Source organism: Saccostrea cucullata, unplaced genomic scaffold (genome assembly GCF_032062105.1).
Source record: "Saccostrea cucullata isolate Sc308-1 unplaced genomic scaffold, CSIRO_AGI_Scuc_v1 ctg44, whole genome shotgun sequence".
NCBI classification, from domain to species: domain Eukaryota; kingdom Metazoa; phylum Mollusca; class Bivalvia; order Ostreida; family Ostreidae; genus Saccostrea; species Saccostrea cuccullata.
Window position 1 is genome coordinate 567,363 of NW_026938421.1, and position 14,586 is coordinate 581,948.

The 14,586-nt window shown below is 32.9% G+C and overlaps 2 protein-coding genes across 2 annotated transcripts; one reads left to right on the plus strand and one right to left on the minus strand.

The window, feature by feature from the left end:
* Positions 1-721: 721 nt before the first annotated feature.
* On the minus strand, positions 722-7,852 carry LOC134250195 (DDB1- and CUL4-associated factor 7). Its single transcript, XM_062732547.1, has 10 exons — positions 7,739-7,852; positions 6,632-6,756; positions 5,717-5,877; positions 5,328-5,429; positions 4,981-5,079; positions 4,622-4,735; positions 4,403-4,535; positions 3,880-4,031; positions 3,230-3,347; positions 722-2,743 (listed from the first exon to the last, which is right to left on the minus strand). The coding sequence occupies exons 3-10, from the start codon at positions 5,870-5,872 to the stop codon at positions 2,571-2,573; spliced, it is 1,047 nt and encodes a 348-aa protein (XP_062588531.1). The 5' UTR covers positions 5,873-5,877; positions 6,632-6,756; positions 7,739-7,852; the 3' UTR covers positions 722-2,570.
* Positions 7,853-10,724: 2,872 nt separating this feature from the next.
* On the plus strand, positions 10,725-13,684 carry LOC134250163 (uncharacterized). The gene is made up of 5 exons (XM_062732514.1): positions 10,725-10,813; positions 10,968-11,197; positions 12,473-12,608; positions 12,832-13,001; positions 13,257-13,684. Exons 1-5 carry the CDS (start codon positions 10,737-10,739, stop codon positions 13,496-13,498), a joined length of 855 nt encoding a protein of 284 aa, XP_062588498.1. The 5' UTR covers positions 10,725-10,736; the 3' UTR covers positions 13,499-13,684.
* Positions 13,685-14,586: the final 902 nt, after the last annotated feature.

Here is a 14,586-nt window from a genome sequence, read left to right on the forward strand (position 1 = left end):
TCCTGAAGTATAACATTTCATACAGCATTTATATGGTCTTTCTCCTGACTCAAATTCAAATACAGTAGGCTGTGTTAAAATATTGTTCAATTTATTAAGTACATTGAAAGAGCTGAATTTCATCTTGGTGGAGATTAGGTTGAACCTATATTTTTGACTATTAAACAATTCTTTAAAATAAGGAAAAACATGATGAGGAAAAAAGTGAGGTCAAGGTCATAGAGAAATTCAAGGACAGAAAATTATGACACAGTATACTTATTTTCAATATGTAATACAGTGTATAAATTATTGCAAAAATGATATTAATAGCTATTTGAACCCAAGCTAGATCCAAAATAAGGGCAAGGAGAGTTCAAGGTCATAGTAAGTTCATGGTAAAAAAAATCAGAAACTTTTGAATGGCTTTCAATAATATGTATCAGCTGATGACACACTGAGCAAAAGAGAAGCCCAGTCCTAAGGATGTTGATAACTCTCCTCAATATCTGTGTTAGAGTTTTGATTAAAATATATTGAACAGTTTCTATCAACTTGAGCTTAACCAAAAGCAGACAAGTCAAACATGACAAACATTTAAAGTTTTGTTCCTATTCATGGTGGCCTTAAAAATTACCACTGTATCTTAATCTTCTATGTTCAGGTTGTAATGAGATACAGATGAAAATATTGAAAAGATGTGTGGTCTTCATATTTTGGATACATAAGTAAAATGCCAGAATTTGATCTCTTACTCCATTTTATTTTTAATTGAAGACAAGTTTAAACAAATAAAATTAAAGTTGATTTACATGTATATGTACATAAATTATCAGTGTCTGGTGAAATCTAAACATATGAACCAAAAATGGCAAAAAATGGGCTTTTTAGAGGATACAAAAGAAACATTAAATAATCTTATATGACAAGATTTGATAGATATAAAGCATAAATAAATAAAAAGCATTGTAAAAGATTCTCTTCATGGGGCTTACCAAAATACTGTAAATGTATGACATTTAGCGGTGTATTCTTTTTAGCAGTTTTGGCGGAGAGTAGAGTCCACTAAATCAAGTACATCGCTAAATGCCTTGTATATCTTGCATTTATACCTAGCACATTCAAATAGAGCTGAATCAAATCTACTCTAACTTGTTGAAAAATTAATTTCCGATGAATATGGTACACGCCAAATATAATACATTTACAGTAGTAAAATATGTAAATAATAAATATAGTATAAAAGGATGGAGGCATTCAAAAAGACACCTTGTTCACTACATTTTGACCTTGCTCTAATGTAGAATCAATTGTGATTTTTTTTAAATAACTCGAAAATTTAAAATTTGAAATAAAATGTTTTGAATCAAATGGAATCTGGAGGTTGAAGAAATCACTTTTTACAACAACAAAAATCACTTGGGTGTCTGTCGCTCTCACATATTCTTTTTAAGAAAGATTTAAATATTTGTAATTATCTTTAATGCATACAATATCTATTCTTTTTCGAAATTTTAAAATTCACATTTTAAGATATGAATCATTTCTGCACATGTCAAAATTATGTAAGTATCTGAACAAAGTTTGTACATTTCAAATAAATAATTTCCATTTTATGTATTTTTAATTGATAAGTTTCTGCTACCCTCAAAAATGTAATAATCTACTGAATCATCAATATTAACTGCTGACTCAGAGAACAAATATTCAAATATACATGCTCAACATTGACAAAATAAATACATGTATATGAAAATACATTTTCAATGCAATGCATTTCATGCAGTCATAATTAAGTACATATTCATTTCAAAAACAAAATCCTATTATGTACATGTACATGGAAAAAATCCTTGTGTGGGACAATCTCTAACCTACATGTAATACAATAGTTGCCTTCTGAACACAACCTCAAATAATGCACATACTTTTGGTATGAATTAACCCAATGATTTTTTTTTTCCCATTACTCTCATAGATATTTCTTTAAAATTCCTAGTGCAGTATAAAGGGGAAAGGACTCATGATTTCAGAAATAAAAAAATGCATTCGGAAACTCTGGGGAACTGTCACCATAAGATGTCTTGTAATAGTAGGACTTTTTGAATTATTCAATTTTGTCTGAGCTGAGTTAATCTTTGTATTTTAACTTTATTCGGTACAATACTTCACATAAAATTTTTACTAAATTTCAATAAAACTAAAAAAATTCTTTGAATGACACTGAGCTCTGTCAGGTCATTAGTGCTGAATCTCATGAATATGAGACTACTTTTTAAAAAGTAAAAGGGCACAAATTAACAAAGACTTTTACCAGACAAAAATAAATGTTTAACATACTGTAGACCGAGTTAGTATTCAGAACATTCTTACTTTGAACACTAGTCATATGTGTATGCAGTTGTAGGTACATGCACTTTAAATACTATGGAATAACATGCTGCAGTTTTAAAAAATGACACACAATTCTTGGTTTTTATAGCTCCCTCAAAATTAACTGTACACACTAAGATTTTCTATTCTAAAATATTTCTTACATGAACAACTGTAAGTCAAATGTATGTAAATAGCACACACTATCCGTCCTTAATTCACACTCGTAAGATTTCGAGACAGTTATTATAACAGATAGCGATCCAGTCAGGCTGTGTTGACGACCACTGAATCTGGTTTATCTCCCCTCCTGCTGTATATGCCAGAATAGGATCCTCAATAGCCCGGGGCATTGACTGGATGTCCCAGATCAGGGCCTGGTGGTCGTCAGCTGCACAATCAAACATTTACACAAAATCAGCAATATTTCACCTTTGAAGAAGATTTTTCTGCTTTCTTAGGTATGAAAGAGATACTGAATCTATTTGGGCTATGCAAGCAGACTAGTTCAATCATGCGGCTTGGGTTCTTTAGAAAAATAAATCTTGAAGAAAGTTTGTATATGGAAACTTGTTGACCGTTGATATCCACAAACAAATTTGAAATGAATGAAAGTCTACCATCAGAAAAGCTCATGTAACATGTTGGCTGAGGAGATTTATGATTTTACATTAGACATTAAATTAATTAATCCAGTATTTAATCCCAGTGTAATAAAATATAATTTTTAGTACCCAGTTATAAAAATTTTTAATCTCATCTGATCTTTGCATATAATTCAGCAAAACTTGTATTTGGTTAAAATGCTCTAGAGTTAAACTCATTATTTAGGATGAGTATTAGCCCAGGATAAAATGTGATAATATAGATGTCTTACCGGCTGTACAGATGTGGCAGCTGGAGTGCGGAGCCCAGGCGATCCCATTCACACAGGCTCGGTGATTGTTCAGGCGAGCTACAGGGGTACATGGGACTCGCACATCCAAAATAATTACCTGGTAAACATGAGAAGACTTATCAAAGAGAGTTAATCTAATGAAAACAATTCACACTTATTTTTTAAAAATTAAAATAATGTATTTTGCTTAAAATTCATCCCATTTTTCTTTATTTTTTTCCCTTTCTGGTTTTTCTTTGTATTCATGTACATAAAACGTAATCACTCTTTAGTTTGAATACTTAGCAAATACCAAATAGACAAGTTGGATTTACATGTAAATGTAAATTTTAAACAAATATGTAATTTTTCAAGTCCATATCTTGTATTACTTTTGAAATTAATGTGTCATTCAGTCTGATTCAAATCAAATCTTCCACCAGCTCTTTATTCTCAATGTCCTTTAAGGAAGGTTATATTTTGATTTGACTGTGTGGCATTATCCCCATCACAAAAATCTGATCATTCAGTGGAGTTGAATTGAATTATGAGGAGAACATTAGAAAATACATATACATTGACTGATCCCAAAACTTCACCCCTCCTTCCCCTGAGACAAACCCTAATTCTGTATTTAATAAGTCTGTTACCTCCATGGCATCCATGGCCATTGTAGCGAGGTAGTTAGGGTCCTGTTTGTTCCAGCAGAGTCGGAGGAGAGGGTGGTGCTGGGCGTCCTCGTATATAATGGTGGAGTGCTCCAGGTGTCGCAGGTCAAACATACGCACAGATCCATCAGCACCTAATAGAACATACAGGGATTTGTGTAAAAATTCTTTTTACATGTTAAAAGGTTTGGAGAATTTTCTCCAAATATATGAAATATTACTATATTTTACTCTCATTTCAATATGACTTTTTCAATACAATTATACTGCATAATTTACATGTACTTTTTTAGATAAAGTATTCCAGAGATATTTGAAAAATACTTTTAAAATGTAATTAATATACATGTATTATTATAAAAATTTCAAATGATATTATAAAAGATTTAGCATATAATTTCAGACTCCTAATCTGTCATTTTCAAACTTTTATAGTTTTCCAAAAATTCCTTCAAGTTTCAACTGTCAAAAGAGATGCAATATTACAAAAATAAGGTTGACGTACCGACACTAGCAAACATATCCCTCCCTCCTCCTGCCCTACTGAATGCGATATCATATACTTCCTTGTCATGGGCAATCAGCTGAGTTTTTACGTGGCCCGACACAACATTCACACGACCAAGAACTTGTCCTGTCTATCAAAATAATTTTTCAGATTAGCTTTTTCAAAAAGGGTAGGTTAAAATGAGCTACTTATCATACATAGAGAAAACTGACAAACCTCTAGACCCCATATTGTGCATGTTGTATCAATGCTGGACGTCCCTAAAAGATTAGGATCCACCTCATTCCAGTCAAAAGAAGTCAATGGAGCACAAAAGTCTGAATTCTTGTTCTGTAATAACAACTCTGACTTTAGAATTTGCATTTGCATGAATAATCATAATTTTTAATTTTTCAAACATATGTCTATGAATATTTTCCTGGAAAGAAAATTGAGCCTGAAAATATCTCTCTAAAATTTTTACCCTTTATATCATCACAATACACATTGTACAAATAATTAGCATTCTTAAGGACTTCTATTTTTGAGGAGACATTCTAAACTTAGATATTATTGAGGAAACATTACAGACTTACATTATTGAGGAGACATTCCAGTCGAGATTCATTGTCACTGACTCTCCAGACTCGTAAATAGTCACCACTGGTGGCCAGCAAATCAGGGTATCCCCCTTTCTGTAAAAAGCAAAAATCATGCTTACAGAAAAGGAACAAAACAGCATGTGAATTGTCCAATAGTAGATGTGCTGTACTATTAACTTCAATCAATATTCACATATCTTCAGTTCTGAGATAAAAAAAATTACTCACACTGCTACAAAAAATCAAAATGATCAATGTTATATATATTTTATAAACAAATACAATAAAATACATTAAATTATATCTACTGTGAACTACATAATCTACTCTACAGTACTTACAGCATCAGGGATCCACATTATTTTGGTTGTAGGATATGGGTGATCAAATGTGCTCTTTGATGTAAACTCTGAAGTTTCTTCATCCAGGGACACTATTTGTACCTAAACACAAGGAACTAGTTGTATCTCATTTGCTTTAAATCAACTGTTTAGTTTTCTTCATATAAAAGGGAATATTTTTAAAAACTCTTTTATATTAAGTATACTTTATACTTTGATAGTACCAGAAAATTCCAACATGATCTCATGTTTGATTTAATTTGCTGTCAATTTCAGCAATAGATATTGTGTAGAACTAAATTACCAGGAAATAAACACAATTCATTTCTACACTATTTTGTTTAAATGCTGATGATCTACTCTTCAGTTTGACAATGTGTATATGAGACCTTATTGTTGTATTCCTCTACGAAGCTCCCGAGGGCCAGCCGGAATCGTTTGTCTGGGCGGATACTCCAGTTCATACTGTAAACCGTCCATGGGGCCTCGTACTTGTAAATTTCTTTACGCTTCCCTTGTCCACCTGCACCTGGGAGAGCACACATGGTGCCTACAATACAAATGAATCAAAAAGAATAATTTACTAGTATTGTGGAGATTAAAATTTATATAACTATTGCTCAATATAATTTGTAATACATCCATGTATGGAATATATAGATAAAATGTTCTATCGTTAAAATTATATTGTCCTAGGGATCCGGTTGAACATGGTGAGGTTATTCCCGTAAACAGCTAATTTTAACTATGGAATTTAGGTGCAGAGCATATGAAAATATAGTTAGAATAATCTAAGCACAGTTAGAGATATACTTTCAATGTAGCAAAAAATTGCAGAATAGCTCCAAAACTATTTTCAAGAATACAAAAGAATTTGCACTTAAAATAACTGCCAAATTAATTGTAAGAAACCTTTTTGAGGTTGTGTATGCCTTTAAACCTAAAATATCATGCAAGTAAAGGTGAATATTCAACTAATTTTCTCAACGTTTTTTCTCGCTTCAAAATGACATCATATTTACATTCGGAATTCTCAGGATTGTTCATAGTAATTGCACTGTGTTTGAGATCTCGCCCATGTTTATTTTGCTACATAGTGAATACATGGAAGGAATTCTATTGTTAAACCGAGTCCATAGGACATTTATCATTTTAACGATAGAACGATAGAACATTCTATCTAATGAAAATAATATCTATTTTGCTGATTGAGAAACAATGCTTTTTATTAATTAAAAAATCACACAGAGTTTTTGTAAACCTGCATATTTTCAAGTGTTAGATTGATTATGTTATAAAATTACCGGTCTTTGATCGGACCTCCACAGTTTCTTGCAAAGGGTTTCAAGTTCAAATCCCACCAACACGTCGTGACGTGAGAGTGACTTCTGCTTGTTAGTCTCTCATTTCAACACTAGTTCTTCCCTTTCTAGACAAAAAAAGAGGTCTCCATGAATACTAACGCAGACCTTTTAAACAATACTCATTTCAACAGGCAGTGATTTTTCTACACTCAATTTAGGTAACCAATACGCCATGGTTACATTATCAAAAATTACCGATATTTTTTCCCTATTTTCAACTGCTTTTTTCCTAAAATCAAAACGTATATATTTTGGTTATATTGGTTAATTTTTTATGTACGACTTAAAAAAAAAATAATAATATATGAAATTAAACGCTATTGTTTTTGGTCAAAATTTTACACTTAAAATAATGGCAGCAGGCAAAGCAGTTTATTTGTGTTTTGCAAGACTTGGAAAAACACATCGATCATGTGGATGTCAAACTTGTGAAAAAAACATCGTAAGAAATTTAATATGCATGTGAACCGGTTAAACATAGCTTTATTTGTAAATTGCCAAGTACTAGTAGTTCTACAACAATCTTCCTTGATTCACGAAAATTAAACTGTTTCTTCATCCTGCAGATACTAGCATTGCGGAGAAACACGGCAATACATGCTTGTAAATTGTGTCAAGATTATTCCATCTGCAATGTGAACAATTGCTGCAAAAGAGGGAATGATTTTTGCTCAATTTATTCTACCATAATGGCAAAAAATAGAATATAGGACAATCAAAGAACAAAAATGAAAGAAAATTAAAAATGTAGAACTGTGTCCATTTTGTTGAAAAATTTTCTAGCAAATTAATTTAATAAATGATATTACATTTACTTATATATTTTATTTTACTTGTCAATATGAAGGTTAATTACAATCTTATTGTTTTTCCCAATTTGACACAAATGTCGACAGGCCCCTTTAAAAAATTGTAGAAAAATCACTGACAGGAGTAAGAAACAGTTTTTTGTACAGATTTAAGTTTCGATTAAGAACAAAAGGTAAGGAATGAAAATGAATCCAAATGCTTACATATTGAATAAAGCATATAATCGTAATAGCTTACCTTATATTTTCTCAAAATTAACGTACTGTACTTGTATTTATTGACAAAAATGTTCAACAACAACCAAATCAAAGAGAAATGGCGCAAGGGGTAGAGATAGGTCGTCCTGCAATTTATTCGATCTGTCCTAGAAAACTAGTTCATTCATGCAAATAGTGCTCTTTAAAAAATGAAGCAACGTTTCAACAGTTCCAAAATATCTGAAAAGCAAAGAAAAACAATAAACTGGCCACTCACAAAAATTGTTATACAATGATGTGATCGGCATGAGAGAGAGAGAGTGTGGGGGGGTGCAAAATGCAAAGAAACCAAATAAAATGTCAAATTCAGTTGGAATATTTTTATTGAATTTTTTACTGCGACAAAAAGTCTGTGGGGGGGGGGGGGGGGGGCAACTTCCCATGGCAGTCAGTCCAAAAGAAATACAGCGAAAAAAAAGATTGGGCACTAGCTCCCAGCGAGTGCTCATTAAATAATTGTCATAATCGGGCAAACCCAAGGAAAATTCAGTACATAAAATTAACAGTGGCCTATCAGTATGTATGAACCTTTTTGAGGTCAATATATGCCTTTAACTAAAATACATGCAAATAAATCTGATAACAATTTTTAAAAGTTGCAACAACAAATATTTTAGTCATTAAGCAGAGCCAATATGGACCTCTGAATTCTGCAAATGAAATCACATGCCACTAGGAGTAGGTGATCACAACCGACGTGTGCATGCAACGTAAACCTTTTTTTAGAAGAACATGTGACTGTAATTTTATTTAGTACTTTTTCTATAAAACTTTAATTCGATTCATGTAAAATTTCCTATATTTCTGTGACACAAACAATATATTTGCGGAGTAGTAATGCAATGTTCTTTGTGGAATCATTCAAAAATTTTGCTAAATCATAACACACTTTCTTTCTCCCAAACAGTAGCATGTTGTAGAAACGTGGTGCGCCGGTGAGTAAGTAACACAAGTAGGTCTTTGAAAAGGTAACAAAAGTAGGTGAAAATGCAACTTAAAGTCTCTCGCGCTATTATGTAACGTTTCATATCTGCAATTAGTCCGAGGTATATGATATGCACATGTACCTGAATTTGAAAAGTTTTAGCAAATAAAAAATCACAGATATAAAATTGACATCATATACATATAAATATATTATATTAGTTCCGTTTTATAAAGAGGAAATTCTTCAAAATTATATGTCAGTTTTGAAAATTTTTAATATCCCAAAGAACCAAAATGATTCTGAACTAAATGTATAATATATATATTGGATTTCGAAACTTCCTAAGAATTCTTACAAACAAAGATGCATTGCGGGTTCCAGTAAATGTTTAACCAAGTTATCAAGTTACTGTGTACTAATCATAATTAAAGTTTAGATGTCAGATTGCTATCAATGACTTTTTTCTGGTAAATAATGTAAAGACATGAGACATATATTTCAGACTCTAGTGTGGTTTATTTTGAGTTGAATGGAGTATATCAAATCAAGGTAGGGAGTAGGCTAATTATTATCGTCACAACGACCTCGATATATCTAAATGTTGACATGAGGGCCGCCACAAAAGACCTTTTTATTCACGCAGAATTTGTTGAATAAATTCTGATTTATATAAACTCAAAAACAGGTCTGCTAACATCAAGGCATAGCTAGAACCCATGGCAAATCTAACCGGTTTTTGGAAAACCTGTTCTCTATATATAACTAGAGGTACTGTGAGCAATGGGCTCACTAAAAAATGAAGCCCCGCCTCCAAAATATGTGTATAAATGGCAGTGTCAAAATGTTTTGCTATGGGAAACCAACAAATATGTATGTATGTAAAAAGTAAAATAGGAGGTGCACAATGGCAATATGTAATAAAGATTTGTGTAAGTTTCATCAAATTTCATTCAGTTGTATAAGAGGAGAGCGGATAAGCTTAAAAATATTATTGCCTTACAAATTAAACATTATATCTATCTATACAAATGTACAAACAGAAACATCTCCACGAAATGCAGGTTATGTGATTGACAAATTTATGTGACTTTTTCCAAATTTATATGACTTTTTCCAAAAAAATTATGTGGCGCAAAACATGATACATGGGGTAAGGGAGGTAAATCTCAAAACCTCTTTTGACGGACGTCCATATTCTCTCTCTCTCCGTATTTTTCTCTCTCTCTCTTCTCTCTCTCTCTCTCTCTCTCTCTCTCTCTCTCTCTCATTTCTGCTAAAAAAAATCAAATTCTCTCTGTGACAGTCACATAAAACAAAAGAGTCACATAAATCTTAAATGGGCACAAAAACTGTCACTTAAGAGAGAGAGAGAGAGAGAGAGAGAGAGAGAGAGAATAGAGAGTGTGTGTGTGTGTACCCTCCCGCTTTTCAAGCGGGGGGTATAAAAACTTCATAGATATTGTCAATGACCCGAGAAACTCAATCAATCTTAATAAAATCATCAATTTATCAAAATCCTGATTTATTTTAAATCAAAAACTAGAGGTACTGTGAGCGATGAGCTCACTAAATGATACCCCCCGCCTCCCATATGGTTTTAACTGGTGAAAAAGTCCATGTTTTCCTGTGGCCGGGAAACCCAAAATATGTGTCGGATCAAAAAGTTAAATTGGAGGTGCACAATGGCAATATGTAATAAAGATGTTTTGAAAGTTTCATCAAATTTCATTCTGTTGTATGAGAGGAATTGCGGATAAGAGATGGGTACCCCAAAGCGTAACAGACGGACGGAAAACGGACGTACAAAAACGGATTGATATTGTCTATGACCGAGAAACTCAATCGTTTTATATACCCTCCCGCTTTTCAAGCGGGGGGTATAATAAGTTTGCACATTACATGATTATTTTTTTGGAAAATATCCTTGCTTAAGGTGCACAAAGCAAAGATTTTTTTACTAAACTTGAGATGCCCAGGTTGTTCACTCTACGTCGACCTAATTTTATGCCATTTTCATATCTTATCATAAATCCAGAATCTGTTGGCGGAAATGGATTTTGTAATGCCACTGACTATGTTGTACTTATTTCTGTATTTGTCTTCGTTCCTTGTTGTGGATTGTCAAAAGTGAGTTTCATTCCTAAAGATTTTACATATTTATTCTACATATTGACCAGCGAAACTAAGACAGCCTTCAGTTTTTGTTGGTATTAATATTTATTTCTGCAAATTAAATGATCGTGTCATGCAAAATACCAGTTTGAAACTTTCTTTTGTTCAGACCAATTAAAGTCACCTCCTACCAATCCCTTGTCTCCTACATCGAGAAGGGGGCGGGGGTCAGCTTTTTCTTTAACACTGCTAGCTGTGCAACATCAGCTTTAAGATCAGCCGACGACTACCCTGTGTTTGGTGGGGAACTGAATCTATTTTTATCTCTGAGCAAATCGGAGGAAAACCCTGGACAAACGATCTTCAGCAGAGTCCGATACATCGATGAAAAGCCAAATGGTATCTTACTTTAGATTCCACTGTTCTCAAATGAAGGATATGGAGATAACGAACAGTATTCAATATTAAAGTCCATAAAAAATACAAAATAGGAGCAGAGAAAACACGGACCTCTAAAACATCAGAGGTGGGATCAGGTGCCATGGAGGAATGAGCATCCCCTGCTGACCGGTCACACCCGCCGTGTGCTCCTTGTCATGATCAGGAAATAACGGGAAAATCCGTTTTCAATTCAGTGTATAAATAATGGACTAACAATTAGTATGAATTAAAGACGTCAATCAGCATTTGACTCAATGATAAAATGTACTAGTATTTGCTGACAAGGTCATTGTATCGACTAAAGAACTTACGAAATGTTGACTTTAAACGAGACTGATGATATTCTTGTTTCGTCAACTTGTTTGTCAATAATTTACCTCGTTTAAGAAATTATTCATACGTTGAGCATGCTCTTGAATACCGAATCAACTGATATATAAACGCCCTTTGCAGGTGATGAAGGTATATTGTTGCATAAGTAAGAGAAGTTGACCGTTGAAAAGTTTAAGTCATCACGTTTATCATAAAGCTTGGTTGTTAGATTACCATTAACGTCTTTTTCAAGTAAAATATCCAAGTATGAAACAGATGAATGTGTCAGACTCTGTGGAATCTTTATAACAATGCTACTGTGTGTGTTTTTTTTTTTTTTTTGATTAAAATGATTAACACTATGTCATCCCTAGAGCATATATGCTATAACACCTTCACGGTAAGGTATATTTCGCTCTCTTTGTACGATACGTTTTGTTTGATGAGAGGTAAGAATCAATTTTTGAGCGGTACAGCTCTTTTTTGAACGGAATGGTTCGGGTTTAATCGTGCACGATTCGTTTTGCTTCATGCACTATTTGTTTTGGTTCCTGCACAGTTTGTTTCGCTAAATGTGAACGGTACGGTCCGCTTCTTGAACCAAACGTTCGTTTCTGTGGTGTTATTACGTTTAAAAGGTATGTGTATAGTGTGTAGAAGTCCTTATTATAATAAATAGAGACAAACTGGCATGGAAAAAATGGTAGACGAGAGAAAAACGTGATGAATTAGAAGTATTTATGAATCATACTTAATTGTATTCTTGGATGATGCAGGTAGAGGAAATGTGGTGAAAACCTCATTTTAATGCTCAAATGAGTTAGAATGAATGTAGGCAAAGCGGTGAAACTCAAATGTGTACAAAAGCATCATTTTTTGTTCCTATATATCATGTAATTTTCAATAAATATACTTTTTTAGAATTAAATGAAGAAATACAATCCATATATATCATCAATGATACTGCCTCTATATTCTGGGGAAGACCTGGCTTCTTTGTGAATAATACTTCCGATTTTGACGGAGTAAACTGCAATTGGACAAGAGGAAACGGAAAGTATGAATTTCTATTTCTCATGCAGTGAAATCAAAGAGCTAAATTTAACATATGCGCTTTTATATTATTCAAAATAATGATAAAGGAAGAGGTGTTTTGACCTGTCGCTACAATCTAGATAGATTTGTTCAGTTAAACGTGCTTACAAAATTACTTAAAATATCTTTTTTTCCCAACAGCAAATTGTGGAATAAATACTTTTCATAATGTCTATCTTTGGTAGTATTTGGGTTAGACAAAGCAAGGACCAGGAACGGTTAAGGTCTTTCAAGGATATAAAGGCTGTGCTTACTTCTGGTGAGAAGGTCCGTTGGGTCGTTAAATCTAGAGGATGTCAATGTCCACCAGATGCCGCTGTTTGTTTAGATGGTGCAGTTGGTGACACCATTACAGGTAGTCTTACGGAGTTACTTGTGCCTGTGCTATGAGCAGAGCAATGCAGAACCACTCTTACTTATAATCTTTAGACTGCATGCAGTTCTTTATACCCGGTATATGTTTTATAGTTGCAATATGAATTCATGCTTGTATTTAGAGGAAAAAATTTGAGTAATCAGAGGGAATAATTCTTTATTTAAAAAAATAGTGTTTTTTAAAAATAATGAAATCTGCATTCTTTGCAGAATGAGACTCCTTTTTATTTTTAAGATTTCAAACTCATGACGGATGGTTCCATAACTTTCTCCACTTCTATGACTGTTCAAGTTATGCTGTCTTGGGTATACATTCGAGTCCTTGTCTTTGGCCATATTTATGAAAACAACACGGCAAACTTTATGCTGTCAACATTAGAACCTACCACGTGGGATGACGGAGGTGATCATTTCATCTTATGTCCAATAACTTCAGGGGATTCCACGGAAGGAGCAAACTTTTTTACTGAGGGCTGACAAATTTACAGTTTTCCCCTCAATTATATTTTTCTTAATTAAACATTTATATACTTAGGTATATATATTACTTTTTTGAAGTTATGAAAACCCGAAGGTTTACGAAAGTCTTTATAGCTTCTTCACTTATATTATTAAATTTCTTTGTTTATATAAACATGATATTAAAAGAAACAAAAATATAATATACATACATGCATTTCATTTTCAAGAGAGTTGATTTGTCAAAACATTATTTTACGATAAATTGCATGCAGTAAAATTTAGTCATAAAAAACGTAATTGTGATCAATATATTTAAGTTTTTATACAAGATGACAAACTGTATACAGTTTGTTGCATTAAAATTTGATATTATGTTATAATTATTTTGAATACTAGTATTTCAATGAAACCCGATGAGCAAAAGATACGGGAAATTAATGACTATTTTGCATATTTTGAATATTCTTACCTGACTTGCAAACTCTGACAAAGAGGATTATGTGTTTAAGATATTGAGTAAAGAATCATTTTAGAAAGATAAAAAAACAAAATGCAAATCATATAATATGCAGTTTTTCACTGATTGGAAAGTGATGAAAACTAGTAAAACATTATACTGTAATTCGCATTTTAAGGTGAAATATCCATGTGCTCTAACTTTAGTTTTAAAAAACTGAAGACGATTCTGTCTTCCAAATATTGCATGTAGTCGAGTGTAACATTGAAAATTTTCACCCCAAGAAAACCATTGTCAACCGAGGCGCAGTCGAGATTGACAATGGTTTTCGAGGGGTGAAAATTTTCAATGTTACACTCAACTACATGCAATATTTATTATATTATACAGAATGTTTTATACAAATACATATAACAGTGAACCGTGCGCGCATAAATTCTGCGCAGTCGCTATATCTTGGAATATCACCCGTCGTCAAGCACTGTTGACTGTTGCTACGCTGGAGGGCGTGGCTTCATTATTCAGAAAGTATAATATATGGAGATAACGAACAGTATTCGAGCTGAAAACTCCATCAAACATTACAATATAGGAGCAGAGCAAGCATGGACCTTCAAAACATCAGAGGCAGGATCAGGTGCCATGG